Raw genomic sequence first — 19,658 nt, 5'->3', positions numbered from 1 at the left:
GTTTTGTCAATCTTCATAGAAAAGCTGTTTAATTGTACATGCTGATGATGTCAGTGTCGGGTTTGACACGTTTAGCTTTCTCAGCAGTAGTTAACTGATAGTCTAAACATAACTCTGACCCTTTGCCAGTGACACTCGCTTCCCGTCTGTTGTGGGCCTGTATATAAACATGCACTTCCCTTTCAGTAAGAACCACAAACATTCCCTTGAGATTTATAGCATTTATATGCAAAATGTGGATCTGATCAGCTGACGTTTTGATCAGCATGGAGCATTTGAGTGTGATTACCATAAATCCCAACGCAAACTGTCCTGTAGCAGGTTAAGGCTGCACGGATCACCATCTGATGTGGGAGGGGAAGCCCTCAGTAATTACACCAGTCACAATGTAACAATTCACGAGTTACAGCGAGATACAGTAAAACTCCTGAGGGGATTCAGGTTGCATTTATTCATCTTTACATTTATAGCTAAATCCTGTCTGTAGTCTCACTCACTGCACGCTGCCTGCACTGACCCAATGTTGATGAACAAGACAAAGAGTCTACAGCCATTCTCATGTGAAGGACACACGAAAGTGTGTACTAAATTTCATTGCAATCGATCCAATACTTTTAAAGACATTTCTTTCAAGACTCTATATCAACCGCATGCTGGTGCTAGAGAAAAAGTCAGGGCATCACCAAAGTGATTAAGATTTGGTGTTTGGGAGCAATAGATGTCTGTACAAAATTTTGTGCCAATCTACCTTATAGATGTCGACGTATTTTACAGTGAAAGGCCACTGGGCTACTTTTAAACTTACTATCAGTTGGAAGGTTTTTTCCGCCATACCCTTCTTTCAAACATTTAAGGTGTCACACTTGAGGGCATTAACCTGATGCTAAAACAGTCTCCACTCCTCTGTGAAGAGATTTTGGCTTCAATTCAGCCACAAGAGCATTAGTAGTCCAACACTGATGTTGTGTGAAGGAGTCAGGCGTTACCAGTCAAGTCCACCCACACCAAAGGGAGAGTACCATTTCTTTATGGAGTTCACTCTGCATGTGGGCAGCATTGTGTTCAAAGGGCCTTGCCTAGACTGTTGCCACAGACCTGGAGGCATACTATTTCCTGCCCAGAATATCAATGCATGCTGTAGCATTAAGAATTCTCATAATGGGCAATAAGGAACGCAGCCAAACCAGGAGAACAGCACCAGCAGTGCACAAACATTTGTGGATGAGCGTGTCCGCATACTTTTGGCCATGTCATTTCATTTTAAATACGAACATAACTTTATCTACTGCTTTTTCTGCTAATTTTGAGCATTCGGTTTTGTGATTAACTGAATAACTGTAAATGCTAAAAAAAAAAATAAAAATAATGAATCACAGGAGAAACGACTAGATGTTACTTCAAAATAATGAAAATGACAGGTGTAGCGTCCAGTGTGACTTTATGACTTTATGACTTTATGCAACACAAAGGCTTTTTTCCTTGCGCTGACACGTCACATAAAAGTCCAACCCCCCTCCCCTCCCTTTCAGCCACGAGCCTTTCTCTTTTATTTATTTATTTATTAATTTTTATACAGATCTTTACACACACACACACATACCGGGGGGATTCCCGTATGGTTTTACACTTTAAAACAACAGCACAATCACATTTTGATGTGATGGTCGCTGGCACATGGTTGTGCCAGAATTGCGCCAGGTGCATGTATACACCTGCTCAGCAGTGACGCCGTGAGTTTTTTTTTTTTTTTTTATAGGCTGATGATGACATAGGCTACACACTATTGGCAAATACCCCACCCTATCCCATCATATCTCGCGCACACACACCTGTTTCTCTTCTTACATATACTTGCTAAAAGATGCTGGGCTCGAGGTGGTGAGGGGAAGGGGAGCGTCTGTTTGACGCTGTGTCGGAACGTAGTGGGGATGGAGGCAGCGCCTTCGCTCTCTCTTTCGTTTCCACCGCATGCGCTCCGTCGTCAGGGCGCTCTTGCGCAACAGCAGGGGGAGCCGCGGAAAGTCTGCGCGTCTCGTTTTCTCACCTCCTGTGCTTGCAGCGAAGCAAGGAGGCGTGTGGGAGGAGGCGAGAGGGAAATCCATGACTTCCGCGTTTTTCCTCCCTGTCTGAAACTAACTACATGGTAGTAGGTGTATATAAAGACATCATGGTCCTCACAGTCGCGACATCCACCTAAGACGCGGACTGGGCTGTGTGACAACAAGAGGACTACTTTGTGGAGGTAAAGCACCTGGAGCTGTACAACTTGCAAAGCTTGCATCTGCAGCCTGAAGCCTTTCGTCCGCAGAGCCTAAAAAGTGGACACTCTCCCCGAAGCTCAGGCGCTCTATCCATAGACGGTACCGCAAAGCAAAGACATGGACGTTGAGTCTCTCCAGAGGAGCGGCCGCCGGAGCAGAGGCTGTCTGGACGTTTTCCTCGTCATGTCCATCATTTTTCTGTTTGTGGCGGTGGCAGCCGTGGCTGTCGGCGGAGTGATGGTGGTGCTCGAGCTGCGGTCCAAACTGGAGTCCGTGCGTCCGCCCTTTGAACACGCAAAGTTTACAGGAGAAACACCGGACCCAGCGTACAAGGTAAACAAACGATTTAAATCAGAATAATGAGCGGCTTTTCTCTTCTTGTCAAGTCTGACCCACGTCCTCAACCACATTTCAACTCACGTCTGTCTTCTTTTCTCTTTCTCTCAACAGATGCAGAACTTTGCCTATTTGGAAGCTGTCTCAAGTAAGTCTTCTTTTATTTATCAAAAGCAGCCACATATATAGATGTTTATGTACAGAGTCACAAAATTATAAACTACAAACATTTAGAGTAGGTAGATCATAATGGTGTGTTCCTTTAGGGCCATAGCGTCTTTTTTCCCCTTCATGGACAAAGTGTAATTTCCAACTATTAAGCCTAAAGATTTTGCATAAATTACTTCAGAAATGTGGGTTTTTTAAGCTGTATTAAAACACTTCAGACTCAAATCAAGTCAACACCAGCAAGGAATAAAACTTGACAAGCTTGTACTGTTGCACTGTGTAAACATCATCTAAATGACACGTGCTTGTCTCCACCTGCAGGCGATTTGAAGACCTCCACCATGAAGTGGGCTCCAGTCGCTTATGGTGCTGGGACATCTGTAGGAAGCAACTTCTTGTTTGATGCACATCAGAATTCTCTGAAGCCTGAACGGGTGGGGACCTACTTCATGTACGTTGAGCTCAACCTCACCTGCACCTACAACTGCACCGCTGGCCTCCTCAGCGTGCAGGTAGGCGACAAGCTCACCTGCAAGGTGGAGCTTCCAGCTGTGGCAGATGCAACACCTGTGACCAGGAAGTGCTGGACTGTGAGCCAGGTAGACAGGCAGAAACTGTTCACTCAGATGACCGTGCCAAAGGAGGGACTGCAGGACTGGAAACTGGAGCTGAGCAGCTCACGATTCGGGATGTACCTCGTGGACTGATGTGGACACTATAGTGCCGCCGCTGCCATCGAGATGCAGATGTGCCTGTGACCTGTGGGTCATCGCTGAAAAACAGCACCAGTTTGTGTTGTCTTGGGTGAAGACGGGCTGGCGCTGCTGCCTTTCTCAAAGCTCTGAGGTTTATCGCAAACTCAAGATGTAAGACGATGACGTTCAGCAGGGTTTTAAGGTGGAATCTCAGAAGAGGTTGCATTTATGACAGTGCAACAGCATATGGAGACTAGACACTCACCTCATTCTGTATATTTATGTTTATATGTTGCTGTGTATGTGATATATTTATTTAGCGATGCAGAACTATTTATATACCTATATTTATAATGTTGTTGCTGTTTTTTATAGATGTTTATTTTGATGTAGAAATCACTACATTAGTGTTGATGTGCAATATACTGCAAGTTTTATTCAGCCTACATTGGGTTAAATGTGATTTTATGGCTCTGTTTTCATTTTATAAATGGATGGGCTGACATAAATGTGTGATTCATACAATTTTGCTCAGAAACCCAGATGAGCTATGCAGGAATTTTGTTTAGACCTACTGTAGCTAACTTAATCTCTTGCAGCAAATTAGTGAGTTCAAATGAGTGATGAGTAACACTCTACAATTAAAATCACTTTTACAGAAACAATGTTCCCTAACAAAATGCCTCTGTAATGAAAACATGACCAGAATTACTAAAACTTCAATATATGGACTCATGAATTGAGAAATGTTTTGTGTTTTAAAAATCTGTAAGTGCTGTGGACAAACGACACTTCCTTGAATGTATTTTATTTGTGATCCATATTAGACATGGAAACGGTGACGTAGCCAATACCGGGAACTGGATGTACATCACTTCCTGTTTATTTACCATACAGCGTGGTTTAGAAAAAAATACTGTGGTCCAGCAAAACAACACAAATACACCTCCCGTGTTACATAACACGAGGTGCAGATGTCAAATGAAAAAAAAAACAACTCCTTTTATGATATACGAGTTATGGTTTTCATTTTGTCGGCACAAGCACGAAGCAGAGGGCATGCTCAGATATTTGAGTCTGAAAAGAAATGCTGAGTGCAATTTGAAAAATTTGCCATTTTGTGTATGTCTTATTTATGATGCCTGTGTCTCTGTGTGTGTGTGTCTGTGTGTGTGTGTGCGCGTGCGTGGGCATTATTCATGTTGAGGGGACATAAATCTATTCACACAGTCACATCGTGGGGACAAAAGTCCTTTTAAGTTAATCATCCAATTCTAGGGTGAAGACTTGGGTTAAGGTCAGGGTTAGGATTAGGGTTAGGCAAGTAGTGGTTATGTTTATGGTTAGGGTAATTCTCCAGGAAGTGAAGTCTATGTAATGTTCCCAAAAAATATGTGAACATTACTCTCTCTCTCTCTCTGTGTGTGTGTGTGTGTGTGTGTGTGTGTGTGTGTGTGTGTGTGTTAAACTTCTTAATGAACATAGTAGAGCCTTTAGCGGCTAAAGAGACAGCTATTTATCTCATGAGTTGGTAGAGACCAAAAACAGAGCTAAAAGGGAGTGAATGATGAACTTTATTTAACAGATAAGCATACCAGTCAAACATGCTACGTCCATGCATAACTTTAAGCCTTAACATAATTTATATAAGTGAGTGATTTAAAAAGTCACCCTCATGCAGTTGTCATGAATGGGGAAATTAGCAAAAGAGACCAAAACCAGTTTTTATATCAGGCTGTGTTTATTTTCTGCTGTAAGTTTGGGCATTTCACTATGGGGGTTTATGGGGATTGGCTCGTACTTGGAGCAAGTCTCAAGTGGCAGTTTGAGCAATTACTGTTTTTTGCACTTTTGGCTTCGTTTTTCAGCCGCTGGGTGCTAATGCTTCAAGGCTGTAGTTGGCAGTTTGAACATACACAATGCAAAACCTTTCGCTGCTCTCTCTGCTGCCTCATATCATTCCACTAAGCCCTTTTCACAAAACCCACAAGCTCAAATGGCAGTAGAAGGAGTCAGTTGCCCTGCAAAAGACGGCCCTCCAGTGCTTTGCAGCCCCAGGGCAGAGCACCCCGGGCTTCAGAGGCATCTGCTACACCATCCAACAGCGGGATGAGAAGATGGTCCAGACATCCTTTTTGACTACCTGAGCAAACATAAAGGGCAAGAAACAGCAGAGGACTTGATTTTGCCTGGAGGAGGGCGCCTTTTTATTGGACTGTCACACCAACTTCTAATAACATGGAGAAGGAAACTGGACATGCTCATCTTTGTGCCAGCAAAAGCCAAACAACAAGCACATGCACGCACACACAGAGAGAACTGTTCTCCCTCAAAAGTCGTTCCCCACAGCTTCTCTTTACTAGCCTACATGCCTACACATGTTTTGTACTAAACACCAATGTAGGCAAAATTTATTGCGAGTTCCAAGATTTTCTGCAGGATTTTCTGCCATTGCATCAGGCTTTTACCATCTGCAGGGATGTGCACGCACATCTGCGTTTGTAGAACAGCCAATAGGAATGAGAGCCCTCTCTCTGAAATTACCATTGATCGAGCAAAGTCTCATATCATGGTCAACGTAGATTTTGTAAAGCCTGAATGCAGAAGTTTAGTTTTCTCTCGACTTGAATTCCAATATGCTTAAAGGTCATTATGGAATTTTTGCCAATGAATGAATGCTAAAAACCCTGAACACCTCAGCTTTAATGTTTTAAGTTGCAGCTGGATCAAGTTGGAGCTAATTTGAGCTATTTTATATAGTGTTGGGTAGTTTAATCTAGAACAATGCATCATATTTTATGATATATGTAATGTAAGTAAAATCTTAACCTTCAAACTAACTAAAAACTACAGTTTTGTAGAAATACAATATTTGCCTCAGAATCTATAGTGGAGTAGTAGTGTAAGGTGGCCCTTATAAACATAAGCACATAAAAATTGTACAGTATTTGAGCAAATATACTTGATGCAACAGTTTCAACAGTGCAAAGGATGAACAGCACGAGGTGTTGTTTGCAAAGTGTTCATGCTCAAGCTGCAAGAGTATTAACACATCGTGTGTTTGTTTCACTCAGATGCACAGATGTTTATCTGTGTCTCAGAGCAGGAAATGACCCAAAAAGTTTAGCTGCATCTGAGGTCAGTCTTTCCACTCACCTACTACTTCTCAGTGGTGCTTTGGTTACCTGTCTGTCTACCTGTCTACATGATTTCCTGTGCCTTCACGCCATTCTAATGCATTTGTTATGCTTTTTTTGTTTCCTTTCTTTTTCCACTCTAATTCCCTGGCACCCTAATTCCCCTGTTCGTTGCCAAACTGCTTTACTTCAAATTTCTGTAGCTCTATATGCCTTTTTTCCATTTGACACTGCTGCAATGGTTGCAAAACTTTCCCCTGTACTCTGAGAAAAGAGCTGAGTCAGCCACACCAGCCTCAGCACCTCAGTAGTCTTCCCCTCCATCCTCTCCTCACTGCATCCTTACTCAACCACATCCTGGGTTTCACACACAAGCACACACACAAACACACTGCTTTGCAGTCATTTGTGTATATTGCAAATCTATAGATCTGCTACTGTGTTGTGTGGGTTACATATCTGTGGTTTGTCTCAGTGTGCTTAAAGTATCTAAGCTGTTTCATGTTGGTTTTTGCACAAGTAGTTATGTGAACAAATAGGAAATCTGTCTAAACTTCCTACCGCTGATTATCTGTTTAAAACTTTTTTTTCATGGATCTTGTGACACATCTAAGATATGACCAACTCACATTGTTGTTTGATAAGAAACAGCATTTTATTCACACAACAAAATATATATCAAATTATCAAGAAGGATTATATAACCTGAATATCAGATACTTTTTATGATATCACAACCATTTGTTGCTCTTTCATAAGTGATTCACATACATTCATCAAGTACAGTATAATTTAGATTATGTTTTGTAAAATATTGTATATATTAGATATATAAAATTCACCACAACATGTGTAAATTGACACAGAGAGATGTAAGGTGCATTGCAATCGCTTCCTGCATTCCAATAGTTTCCTGCACAGTGCACAGGGTCGTCAGCCAGCAAAAAAATAAATGCTCAGTTCAAAGTGAAATGTGATCTGTGTAGGGAAGAATCGAACGGTTCATCAGTCACTCTGCTTCACTAGAGCGCCAAAAACAAACGATGGAGGTCATAAAGGAGTTTACGTACGTCTGTAAGATTTGTCGTTGTAACTAACGTTACTGATGTGACTCTTTAAGTGGTTGTTACCTTAAAACCTCAATGCCCGTTATGAATCAAACAGTCTAATATCTTCAGGGAAACTAGTTATAGTTGATCACAATGTGGGACAGAGGTATTTTTTATATGCCTCTATGGAGATATCATGAAGGCCCCCATCAAGTTGTCAGTAGTTCCTGGACGCATCTTCTGTATGTCCTCCAATGTGACAAAAATCTCATCTCCTTTCTGTAAGTGGAAGATCCCAGCCAGGAAACTGTTCCACAGATCATCCCCACCTGAAGACTTTGCAGTTGAAGGTTTCGGCGTCCGGCAGCGGAAACTAGAGGAAACATGCCACAGATGTCACAGAGAAACATACCGCAACACAACGAGGACGGCACTGATTTCAACTTGCCATTACATACACAAAAGGGTTGCAGTCAAGCAGGCACTTGTAAGCACATGTGCAATGGCAGAGGAAGGAAGTAAGGAGTGGCACACTGACTAACCTTTTAGATTTCATAAGTTCTATAGCATTATCATAGGCCTTGGTGACTTTCATGACCTTGTGCTGGATTAGCGAACACTCCTCTGCAGCATTTAATGTCACTTTACAGTAGAGGTAGTAGTGGCCATCTTTCTCGACCAACAACCGGCCATTGTTGTAGCCCATGTTGTAGGTGATGGTTTCGCCACCTTTATGTACCCATTGTACGACATTGTTCTCCCCGATAGGACTCCCAGAGCCTGAGATGAAGATGAGAATGGAGAAAGACAAGAGCTGTTGTGAACAAACGAAATGAAAAAAAAAATCAGTTCAATTTAACCATTAAGGTCAAATATAATATTTAGGTTGGAGCACAGAGAGGTCTCTAACCTATCAGCTGCGCAAATGGCCTCTGCTGGTCCTGTTCCACATGTGGTCGCACTGTAGGAATCTCATTGGACTCTGTTCAAGAAAGCAGGGTGAGATCAATGAGCCAATCAGCCAGCCAACCAACTATTCAATGTCCAAATCAACATGTGAGTTCACATGTGAGCTGTTGCATATGTTTGGAGCCCTGAACTTCTCAAAAAATATCATTGTTGGTGATGTAATATTAGTTACAAGATTTGCTGTTGACAGTTGATAAGGATGCAAGATTATTTCATGCATCAAATATTTGTGGCTTTTCTTCCCAGAAATTATGATAACAGAGGCTAACTCCATACCATAAGGTCCCACTCTGCTCATTAAGGTGCCACCCTGAAACAGAAAAACAAAGAGTTAAAGCTCCAACACACATCAGGCACACACAAAGACATGCCTCCTATACACCCACACTTACCTGCCGGCCAGATGTTTTGGGGCTGGACAGGTTCTGGCAGAGAGGATGAGACATGCACAGGGAAAATGCCTGCCGAGAAAAGAAGGAAGACAGAAAGAAAAAAGAAAGTGGGAAACAAAGATTGAACGCACGGGCGAGTACCACAGTTTGTGTGTGCTTGCAAGCAAGACATCAAAAGTTTAAGAGTGTGTGAGCACAGGAGGTGTCCTGCGTCGTGGAAACCAACAGAAATGAGTGGAAATGTGAAAATATCCTAACATCCTGAATGAAAACAAGCACATTCTAACATGAATTTTAAAAAGTTAAACAGAAAATGTATTTTCGGTTTGTTTAATAATTAAACGTATGTATTGTTTTTTTCCGTTGTGTTATTAAATCGGTATTAATAAATGAAAAAATGGGAAGACGTTTTCATTGATATAACCAAAAAAAAAACAAAACAAAACAACGTAACAAAATGTTAAATGCCAACTTTATGCCTCTGTACCAGCTAAAGGGATGAGAGTCACTTTTGGCCCATTATTCTCTTTATTAGCTTCTGTTATTCGAGACAAAACTTGACATTTTATGTTTTCTAAGGTCTGATTTGTATCTGTAGTGTATATTACATAAGATGCAGAGAAGAGGCAGGTGTGTAATAATCAGCATTATGAAACTCTCACAAAAGCGAAGTTAAGTTGTGGGTTTGCACTTGAGGGTGAAAAGAACGGGAAGTAGAAACAGAGAAAGAAATGTCAAACCAGGAACTTAAAGATCAAATGATGACCCATGTACAAATGTATTTAGCTGTCTATGAGTATCTGTGTCTGGTTATGACGTAGAGCAAAACAGGGAAATTCAAGTGAAAGGTAGTTTCCATGTGTTCCAAGCACCAGGGCTGAGAAAGACCGACGCACACAGTGAGCCTCACCTCAGTTTTTTTGTATAGATTGTAGATTAAATATCCCTCGACAACAAGTCCCAGCACGGTGAGTCCCACCAGCAGCAAAAGAAACTTTTGGCCTGCCCTCGCCCACCTCGGTTTCTTTCCGCCGGGCACGGAGGTGTAGTTAGCCTGGCTGTCCACCACAAACACCTGGGGGCATGCACCCACGCCGCGCTCTGCCATCACACTCCACCTGGGGCGTTAGAGCTAAAGGTGAAAGAGCCTGATGTGGTGAGGAAGGGGTACTGAAAGAGATGGAGGTTGGGTTATGGTAAAGCAAAGTAAAAGACAACAGAAATGCAGAGAGGGAAAAGACAGGCAGGCGGTTTAGAGATGAGAAAAAGCAAAGAAATACAAAATAGGAAGACATAAAACGGACGGAGAGAGAGAGGCATGAGACATAAAGACATGAGCCGCTGACATGACCGCAGACGCTTCGTCTGCTCTGTTTACAGTAGGCACATGCGATGCAACCAGCTTCTGGGAAACAAAGTGATTTCAACATACTCTTTCTACTACAAGCACACAAGTAAAGGCAGCTTCAACAGGTCCAATGAATCAAAACTCTTACATTTTGTTCAAGGTTGGTCAGAGAGAGATTATGTTGGATTGCACCAGATATTTCTGCCACAGCTCAGTCAACCATCAAGCGGCACAGGGCAGTTTTCACACCTCTGAAGCTCCTTTGGGGCATTAAATGGCAAAAATGTTCTCTAACATATTAAAAAAAAAGATAAAAATAGAAACATTCTTTGAGGTGCCTCGGCGCATGTGATTTCTCTAAATGCCTCACCTTCTGAGAGAAGAAAACACTCCAAGTGCAGATATCTGTCCTCCCTCACCTCTTGCGTCTGCTCGCCTGCTGCCAGCTATCACTAAAATTGCTTTACAAGCCAGCTCGTGTAAGGAGGAAATGAAGATGACATGGGGAAGAGGCAACAGAGAGAGAGAGAAAGACAGAGAGCGAGAGAGTGAGTCGTGTGCATGTGAGTGTGTGTGTGTGTGTGTGTATGCGAGGGACACTCCCTACACTACTGGATATAGTTATCGTCCCTCAGCTGACACTTCCTCTCTCTTCAATTTCTCGCTTTGAGTGTTTCATGTGTTGAACACTTTTGGTTTGGCTTCTCAAGATTTGAAGCTATTTTCTTCTCCCCGGAAACTTGCGCAATTCCATGCATCTGACACTTTATTAATCCTATTCAAGCATGCAGTGTGACCTTAAACACAGAGGGCACTGTGGAGGAGTTGTTGCAAGCTGTTGAATTCACACGCATACTTTTAGTGCTACCCACTGCTGCTAATAGCACCGTCCACTATCACAGCAAGATTCATCCGCATTTTAATGCAGCACAGTATTGCTCTCAGCCTGCCCCGAGGCTACTACTTTCTCATATATGCACCAATATAAACATCTCATGTAAACGCTTATGTTTTAACCGCAGAAACTTGTGTACTTTCAGCACCTGACCTGCAGTGATTGAAGATGAGTACTGTGTTGCAGAGGACCGGCGACAGCAAAGCAAACCGCAGCTCACGTGAAAGGCCTGTTGTAATGTGGCAACACCTCTTGTATTGCTTTGTTTTTTATTTTTTTCTTGTCATGCTGAGGATCACTGCTTCACTCAAGAGTTTCCTCACGTTAAGTATCGTTGCTCTCTTCCTTTTTTCTACCGCATTGTTTCTCTTATGGGTGACACATGAATATGCTTCTGTTTGTAGGTACAATCAGCTTTTGCTTGCTTTATTGTGCTTGCAGCACCCCATCAATCTAATTCCATGTTACATTTGTGCGGACAGCTGTTTTCTTTTTCTTTTTCTTCACATGCTTCTTAAACAAGCAGTTTGAGAAATACTTTAATTTTTCTCTCCAATGTAATGAAGATCCAATAAAGTGTTTGAGCTACAAAAAGAGATGATTCTCAGAGTGAAACTCAATCTCAAAACTCCGAGCTATTTTGAAACATTCTGGATTTTTTTCTTCTTTGTAGGAGGGGGCAGTTTGTCATGACAGACTCCACATGTTGAAACTACACTGCATACACTCTGACTTACTTGCTGCCCACATGCTCGTACGTGCTAGTATGTGTGTCTGCACACACACACACACACACACACACACATATACAGAGAGAGAGAGAGAGAGAAATGCACGTTGTGTTAAGTGTAGATAAAGACTCAAGGAGGACAGATGGAAGTTTACGGTCCGGCTTGTGTTGCTTGTTAATTGTAGATATTTAGAGAGTCAGAGATGGACTTGGACATGTATGAAGCCCCAGAAGCAACCATGATTGTGTAACTGATTTCAGAAATTATACAGTAAATAGTACACGTGGCACATTTTACCAAACTGTTTTTATTTTTTCATCTCCTCACTTTCCTAGCATATATTTAATAATTATCTATGTCCTGTTCTTGCCAAACAACAATTAGTTGAGTATATTTAAAAAGGGACTGTATTAAATAAAATATACAGTAAAAATGGCACAATTAGCCAACAGGCTATTTTCCATCTGTAGTCACTGGCCAAGGAGTTGAAAAGGCTTCCTAAAATACATCAAAGCAAAAACAACTGATGAGTGAAAGTCCTATAAGTGTTAAATTGTCTGATGGGATTTGGAAGTGACATGATTAGTGCTGCTTCCTCGGTTAAATATGGGCTACAACTGGCGGTCATAAGTAACTTTGCATGCAAAGCTCCAGTTTCCATATTTTATTGGGCCTGGATTACCTAAATGAAATGAGGATATTAAGTAATGTTATACCTTTTGTCCAGTAGCGTGTTGATATAATTTTCTCGGACTGAGTCTGAAATCACTCAGTTTGCTGCCGAGTGCACTATGTTTGCTCGTCCCAAATTTAATTGTCAGTGATGATGCAAAAAGGTGCCAGTTTTGTGGGTAATAGTGAATCAGTGAATGAGGGAGATTTCAGACCCAACTTGGAAAAGTATAATGCTCCCAAATAGAGAATCTAAATAATAATAATAATAATTTGCTGTAACTATACAGATGATATATACAACTGACACATCATAGCTCCATGGCTACTGTCACACTCAATTTCAGTTTTCATAAACATGTGTCAATGGCCACCGCATGCAAAGCATGTCATATCCAAATAATTCTTCAGCTGAAAGATAGTTTAGAAATATAGAAAAATAGTAAACTGCAAAAATTCAGTTCTTTCATTGTCACAGGTGTAGCTATTAAAACAGGTTTGCTAATTAGCAAGCATTGACAATAGGCTAATATAAAGACGACAGTAATAACGTGATATTTTTATGAGTGCATTGTTGTTGTTATCATTATTTTTCTGTTTGTACTATTATCAATATTGTTATTACTGACATAATCATTATTCAGTTCTGAAGTTTACCTTATGTAGCTGACCTTGGAAAAGGCAAGTGACAAAGATTTACTTATTAGACACACATTATAGGATGCCTACAGTCATTAAAGTTTATTTAACACTTTTTATTGTTTTGAAAGGTGCTCCATAACTACAAATGTACGAACTGCAAACTGAAATCTCCAGTCTACGGCTGCAACCAGTGAGAGAGATCTTTTTACAATCTGGCATCCAAAATTTATTTTTTTATTTAGTATTTAGTTAGTTGGTTATTAATATTATTATTGGTATTAACAAGTCTGAAAAATATTAGTAAGTGATTAATTTAAATAACTTTAAATAAAAACTTTAATTACAACCTAAAAATCCTCTATGGAGTCATTTGTCCATGCAGAAATGTATGTAAAGCGTTTTTTTTATCTTAATTGAAAAAGTGCTTTATAAAAAGTGTATTATTATTATGATAATGATATTTTTGTTTATTAGGAGCAGGTCACTTCCTCACAGGAGCGGGTCACAGTAGCTGTAACCGTTTGGACGGTGTTTAGTGAAAACCTCAACCCTGTTGTGATTGGAGGAGGATTGCTACCATTCCTCCTCTGATTGGTTCGCATCGTTGCCCTCATCGGGGGTCTTCCATCCAATCACAATATTGCAAAGTTCAGCTGCGGAAGAGGGATGCGAAGGAGATGGCTGAACTTAGATAGCCCTGGGTTTGGGAATATCTTCACCATGGACCTTCAACGGAGGAAAGAGGGAAGTACAGGACGACTGCTTGTCGTTGCGATAGTGTTTGGGTGGTGTTTAGGGTCTGTGAGCTGTTTCGGACAGAGCCTAGACAGCGAGTTCACGTTTCTCCTGCCAGCCGGAAGATCCGAGTGTTTCTTTCAAACAGCAGTGAAGAATGCTACTATGGAGGTGGAATATCAGGTAACTGGGTGTATGTGGTAAATAGACAAAAGCATTTAGTGTGTTCTCATTTACCTGCTATCTGCTAACGACTCATACCAGTGGTACAGGATGTTGCTGGCTAACCGTTACGAAACGTTTCTCCTTTAGCTAGCTGGCATGCTGGGGGTGTATTTGCATAGTCTGTGATGGTCGTATAAGTCTGCTGCTAAACTAATAACAGCACCTATTCTTCCATTAACCTCATGTTGTGGGAGTTAACGTAACCAATCTAATAACCACGCACTGCAGTTCACATTTTCCACAGACGGCGATAAATTTCGATCAAAATCCATAACGTCAAGTCAGGCTTTATTTATCCAGCACCCTTTACGCATGATTGCACTATAAGAAGTCCTTCCCGAAAGAGATGCAAAGCACTTCACTCAGTGATAACAAAACATACTGTTCAGGAAATGAAGAATACACCAGGCATTGCTCCCAGTCTGAATGAGTCACTATGAACCATGCTGTGCGACACCATGTAAATGTAATATGAAGAACCACCTAAAGTTTAACCAGTCAGCAGTGTGTTTGTTTAGTGGGAGGGTCTCAGGCCAACAGACTAACTGGCTCTCTCTTGAAAGGCACAAGTCATCTCTAGAAAATGTTTGGCTTGGATCGTCCTGGTGGCTCTGTGGTTAAGACACACCACACACTGCAACTGCAATGTGCCTGGTACCATCCTGGGACCCCTGTCTCTCTCCACATGCAGTATTTCCTGTCTGTTATCGCTACTGTTGCTACCTATTAAAAACAAATTGCTAAAACAATAATCTTCAAAACAAAAGAAAGAAAATGTTCACTTTGGAAGATCATTTGTGAGCTTGTTGCTCATTGTGTGTATGTATGTGTGTGCACACAGGTGATAGCGGGTGCCGGCATGGATGTAGACTTCACCATCCTCTCTCCAGAAGGCGTCCGGCTCATCACCGAGTCTCGGCGCTCTGACGGCGTCCATGTGTTAGTGCTACGTCGTGTATTTCATATTACTAACCTTGACTATTAGAGCTGTCTGTTTATCTTTGTCTGTACTTCCTGTCTTTCCAGGGTGGAGCCTACACAGGAGGGAGACTATGAAATCTGCTTTGATAACAGCTTCAGTCGCTTCTCAGAGAAGATGGTGTTCTTCGAGATCATCATCGAGGGTCAAGGAGGAGATGTGGGTGGAGATGAAGAGTGGGCGGGATTAGAGGAGCCTGATGCAAGCCTTCTGGAGTATAAACTGGAGGACATTCGGGTGAGATGCTTATTTTGGGGTTTACAAATGAATTCATAAAAGGAAATCTAGTTCACTATGCAGCTGATCTCATAATAAACCTCAGTTGGGCACTTAGATATGTTCGCCCATGTCACCCACACAACTTCGGGCGAGAAGAGGAGAGAAGAGGAGAGATGGATGAAGCAGGTTTGTTGTGTAGGTGCAACCCAGGTCAGATTTTTCATGTTATATACAAATGTGAATAGAGTGACGACTACTTTTTCCTGGATTAAATCTGCCCTTGCCTCTGAGCCAAATATCGTTAATAATTGCTTGAAAGCAGTTGCTTTTGTTCTTGAACTGTTAACCTTTCTTGATCATTTTGCTGGTCAAAGGATAAGGCTACATTATTCTATGTCTTTCTTATTATTAACAACTCCACTGAAAAGACCAACATCAGCAATCTTGCTAACAAGTATTTTCCGTTTAGCCAAAGACAGATATTTCCTCTGTTGTCCATTGTTGTCCAAAGACCATATCAGTGAGCCACACTGTCTGGCTGATGTGTTTCTTGATTATGATGAACACATGCACTGTAATTATTTGAGTCAGTTCCGCGTACACCGTCCTGCTGCAGTAAATACCCACTAGAGAATATTAATCCATGGTTATAAATAGTCCCCAACAAAAACACAATTTAATCCTGTTTTTAGTAATGTTTGTTAGTTCAACTGTTCAGTTCAACAGTCTGTTCAACTGTTTTATGAAATGACTTGGACTCATTTTCTTTTTTCTTCATAGCAGAGAATCGAGCTTGAACCTGAGAGCAACACACAATTTTGTTGTCATTCTCAACCTGACAGCTGCTTGTTAGGGGTGCACAGTTCAACATTGTAGCCGTGTAGTGTATTAATGTAGCCTGTTGAAAGTGAAAGTATTAAAATTTTAAAAATATAATGCATGTGTTCCATGTCATGTTGAGAGGCCGCACAAAATGTCTCTGAAGGCCGCCTTTGGCCTGTGGGCCGCACTTTGAGAAACTATAAACTAGTCCGTGCCCACTCTTAACTTGTAATACCAGCTGAAAACATAAGCTACTCTGCAGATCAGACAAGCTAAGCCAAACCACAGCGATGGTTGAGTGGCCCATTACTTTGGTTTGAAACATAGTTCCTGTGAGAAGGATTTTACTGCTGTGTGACATTTCGAGCAGGCTCGAGTCTGAGGAAGCGGCTGGTGCTCGAAGCGATTTAAAACTCACTTTTGAGATCATTGTGTCCCTCAAGTGATTTTATTTCCTCTGTCTCCCACTTCCCTGTTCTCCACACTGTCCTCAGGAGTCCATGGAGTCTCTGCACAGACGCTTGGAGCGCAGCCGGCAGATGCAGACGGTGCTGCGGGCTTTTGAGGCGCGAGACCGAAACCTCCTGGAAGACAACCTGTGGAGGGTCTCATTCTGGTCCTGTGCCAGCGTGCTGGTGATGCTGTGTGTGGCCCTTACGCAGGTAAATGGAGAACTGGCACACCACACAGCACAGTATGGTAATTCAGCTGCTAAAAGAGTGTGGTTATCATGCTTCAGGGGGTTTTACAGTCTATCACACTGTTTGTTGTCTGTGTTAATTCTCTCCCAGGTCTACACTGTCCGTAAACTGTTCGACGATAAGCGGAGGGTCTGCACATAGAGGCATTGTTTTGTGGTCATAAGGGGCAGCCTGGGAAGGAGGAAAGTCCGACACAAGAGGTTCAGCTGGTTACCCATTCAGACGACGCTCCATTATTTTTCGTTTATTCTGCATCAACACCAGCATTTTACACCAATTTTATTGCATCTTTTTCACTTCTAAAATCTTGTGTTAGATCAGTTTGTGAGCAATAATGAAATGTTAATAGACCGTGAAGGGTAACTAGAAGAGGGAGAGACCGAGGCAGTTGAAGGCATTTCATTTAATGTCAAATCTGATCACAAACCAATAAGGAAATGTATTTTGAAAAAGGCACTGCCCACAAAGACAGAAGAATAAATGTTGTTGTATAACTGCTGTCCTACGTTTCTGAAACTGGTTTGAGGTATTTGGAATTTTTTGTTACAGGTAAATTTAAGCTTGAAGGTCGGCTACATGACACAACTCAAGAGCAGATCCACAGAACTCTTAGTTTGCTGGTTTACAAGCGGTGACAATGTGCAATAGTGTTGTTGGTGTATTTGTTCTTCCTGACAGTTAAAGATCTTTCCATAACATTTGTGATTTGTCCATCTGTCCAGGTTTTCCCTTGGCCACAGTTTAGTTCATAGTGAGGTTTTTGTTTTTTGTTTTTTTTGGTTTTGAGATGTTACTGATTTCTTTTCATGTGCCATTTCATGTCCATGCTGATGTGTTGACAAATCAGAATGTAGAATAAGAAAGGGATGTTTTCCAGTGTGATTGCCAATAATGCACATGTCAGTACCCGGACAAATATCTAGTACGATAAGTCAGTGTGGACATACTGATTGTTAGACGTGTGCTTGTGGGTTTCTGGTTTTTGTTCTGTCTTCTAGACGATCAGACTCGCTTTTTATTTTCCTGATGTATGTGTGTGTCAACAGAATGTGACATTTTGATTCTACTCAGACCGATGCTGAGTGTTTGGGGGCTGGGTTGTTTTGTTTTTTTAAATAAGAGCAGGCATTACATATGCTATAGAATAATTAAAAATCATATTTCAGTGAATGTCATTGATATTAATTAATAAATGCATTTTTTTACACAGAAGATACTCGGCCTGATGGGAGTTTTCTTTGTAGAATAAAAACTAGTAACACACAGAGCTGACAACTGGATAATCTTCTGTTGTGCTGTAATTAATTCCAGTTAAATGAAATCAGAATTTAACAGACTTAACTCTACAACTGAGCAAAAGCAGTTTTCTGCTTTTTTTAGCATGTTAATCATGAGAAACCTTACTGCTGACAGCTCTAAAAAGAGAATGTATGTATATATATATAAAATATGTGAATGTGTGAATTTTCGATTTTTTTTTTGTTTTTTTACATATCCATGCCAAACATACTGCATATAGTCAGTTTATTTCTGCTCATGTAGCTCCCCCTAATGTCTAACCTTAAAAACATTTCCAACAACTTTGACATTATCAGTATTAAGCTGAAGTTGGTATAAAGGTTAAATACCAAGTCGTATTTGATCAGACACTTCAAGAATCAGCATGAATTAACTACACACTTTGTTAGGTGGTCATATCTGAAAAACACAGAATTTGTTGGAGTCGAATCACCAAATTACTACACTGAGGCACATCTGCTTGATAAGATGAGATAAAATGAGACTTTATTAATCCCACCCTGGGGAAATTAAAATCATACAGCGTAAAGTCCCAAATGTGGCTGCCAGAGGTGAGCTTATGAGTTAATTTTACAGTTCATGATGTGTAAACAGTTTGTTATGACCATCATACACTATCTAGCAATTTAAGAAGAAAAAATATAGCAGGAGTGTGACATCTTGAAGGAGGACATGACTATATTCTGCACTGAATACTTTGTGCTAAGTTTGTTTCAAGATAGTTTCTTGATATTTTAATTTGACATGCAGAGATTTTCCTGCATGTTGACTCATCCATCCTCAGGTTTGAGCAAGAGGAATTATGAGACAGTTTTTTAGTTCTACTCCCATTCAAATACATCATAATTGATCTACAGTATAAATTAAATACTAGGAACACTCTGTAAGGTCAATAGCATACCTGTATGTACAAAGCTTTTCAGTACTTTCGTATTACCAACTGAGGCTGAGGTGACAGGCAGTCAGCTTTGGCACACACACGACCATATGTCATGATTTATCCCAATTATTTTGCCATCTTTCCCTTCCTTACATGTGTAAGTACAAAAACAAAGCATTTACAGTTTCAGTGTAAGTGTAAATAGGAAACCGCTCCAGAAGCTCCCTGGAGCTTATCCCCTCAGGCACAGCAGACTGTACAGAGTCCAGCGCCTGAGTTTCCTTCACCAGTGGTTGGGACGAGAGGGGACTTGTGGAGGTCGCCTGCGAGAGAAGACCATAACAAGATTTCCAGTCAATTTCTGCTGCTGAGTGCATCAATAACGCACACAGCTGACAGACACAACAGAGAAGGAAGAGATCTCCAGACAGCAGAGGAGTGGGATTGCATACCTTTATTCATTCCTGCCTGGCTCTATGAACAGCCCCAAAGCAATGAGTAAC

The 19,658-nt window shown here is 41.2% G+C and overlaps 3 protein-coding genes across 9 annotated transcripts; 2 read left to right on the top strand and 1 right to left on the bottom strand.

The window, feature by feature from the left end:
• The first annotated feature begins 2,131 nt into the window (after nucleotides 1-2,131).
• Nucleotides 2,132-4,515, top strand: LOC121604578. The gene is made up of 3 exons (XM_041934138.1): nucleotides 2,132-2,594; nucleotides 2,712-2,745; nucleotides 3,087-4,515. Exons 1-3 carry the CDS (start codon nucleotides 2,379-2,381, stop codon nucleotides 3,470-3,472), a joined length of 636 nt encoding a protein of 211 aa, XP_041790072.1. The 5' UTR covers nucleotides 2,132-2,378; the 3' UTR covers nucleotides 3,473-4,515.
• A 2,718-nt stretch (nucleotides 4,516-7,233) lies between these two features.
• On the bottom strand, nucleotides 7,234-10,870 carry LOC121604114 (tumor necrosis factor ligand superfamily member 14-like). Of its 7 annotated transcripts, none has more exons than XM_041933526.1 (8): nucleotides 10,726-10,870; nucleotides 10,504-10,615; nucleotides 9,918-10,177; nucleotides 9,008-9,076; nucleotides 8,892-8,925; nucleotides 8,557-8,628; nucleotides 8,189-8,426; nucleotides 7,234-8,019 (listed from the first exon to the last, which is right to left on the bottom strand). In XM_041933526.1, the coding sequence occupies exons 3-8, from the start codon at nucleotides 10,113-10,115 to the stop codon at nucleotides 7,830-7,832; spliced, it is 801 nt and encodes a 266-aa protein (XP_041789460.1). In that variant the 5' UTR covers nucleotides 10,116-10,177; nucleotides 10,504-10,615; nucleotides 10,726-10,870; the 3' UTR covers nucleotides 7,234-7,829. The 7 variants fall into 7 exon arrangements, with proteins under 7 accessions (XP_041789460.1, XP_041789461.1, XP_041789459.1 ...); XM_041933527.1 differs by having other exon boundaries at nucleotides 9,918-10,139; XM_041933525.1 differs by having other exon boundaries at nucleotides 9,918-10,125.
• Nucleotides 10,871-13,950: 3,080 nt separating this feature from the next.
• On the top strand, nucleotides 13,951-18,186 carry tmed1b (transmembrane p24 trafficking protein 1b). The gene is made up of 5 exons (XM_041933417.1): nucleotides 13,951-14,213; nucleotides 15,097-15,194; nucleotides 15,282-15,471; nucleotides 16,770-16,937; nucleotides 17,067-18,186. The coding sequence occupies exons 1-5, from the start codon at nucleotides 13,962-13,964 to the stop codon at nucleotides 17,115-17,117; spliced, it is 759 nt and encodes a 252-aa protein (XP_041789351.1). The 5' UTR covers nucleotides 13,951-13,961; the 3' UTR covers nucleotides 17,118-18,186.
• The last annotated feature ends 1,472 nt before the right edge of the window (nucleotides 18,187-19,658 follow it).

This window comes from Chelmon rostratus, chromosome 3, assembly GCF_017976325.1.
Source record: "Chelmon rostratus isolate fCheRos1 chromosome 3, fCheRos1.pri, whole genome shotgun sequence".
NCBI classification, from domain to species: domain Eukaryota; kingdom Metazoa; phylum Chordata; class Actinopteri; order Chaetodontiformes; family Chaetodontidae; genus Chelmon; species Chelmon rostratus.
This window is presented reverse-complemented; position numbering and strand designations above follow the sequence as displayed.

Coding starts and splice junctions, on each gene's coding strand:
- LOC121604578 (XM_041934138.1), top strand. CDS start 2,379: ATGGACGTTGAGTCTCTCCAGAGGAGCGGCCGCCGGAGCAGAGGCTGT. Junction 2,595..2,711: donor CACCGGACCCAGCGTACAAG/GTAAACAAACGA, acceptor TTCTCTCAACAG/ATGCAGAACTTTGCCTATTT. Junction 2,746..3,086: donor CTATTTGGAAGCTGTCTCAA/GTAAGTCTTCTT, acceptor CTCCACCTGCAG/GCGATTTGAAGACCTCCACC.
- LOC121604114 (XM_041933525.1), bottom strand. Junction 9,077..9,917: donor ATCTATACAAAAAAACTGAG/GTGAGGCTCACT, acceptor TTTTCTCGGCAG/GCATTTTCCCTGTGCATGTC. Junction 8,926..9,007: donor CCAAAACATCTGGCCGGCAG/GTAAGTGTGGGT, acceptor TTTCTGTTTCAG/GGTGGCACCTTAATGAGCAG.
- tmed1b (XM_041933417.1), top strand. CDS start 13,962: ATGCGAAGGAGATGGCTGAACTTAGATAGCCCTGGGTTTGGGAATATC. Junction 15,195..15,281: donor CGCTCTGACGGCGTCCATGT/GTTAGTGCTACG, acceptor CTGTCTTTCCAG/GGTGGAGCCTACACAGGAGG. Junction 16,938..17,066: donor TGTGTGTGGCCCTTACGCAG/GTAAATGGAGAA, acceptor ATTCTCTCCCAG/GTCTACACTGTCCGTAAACT.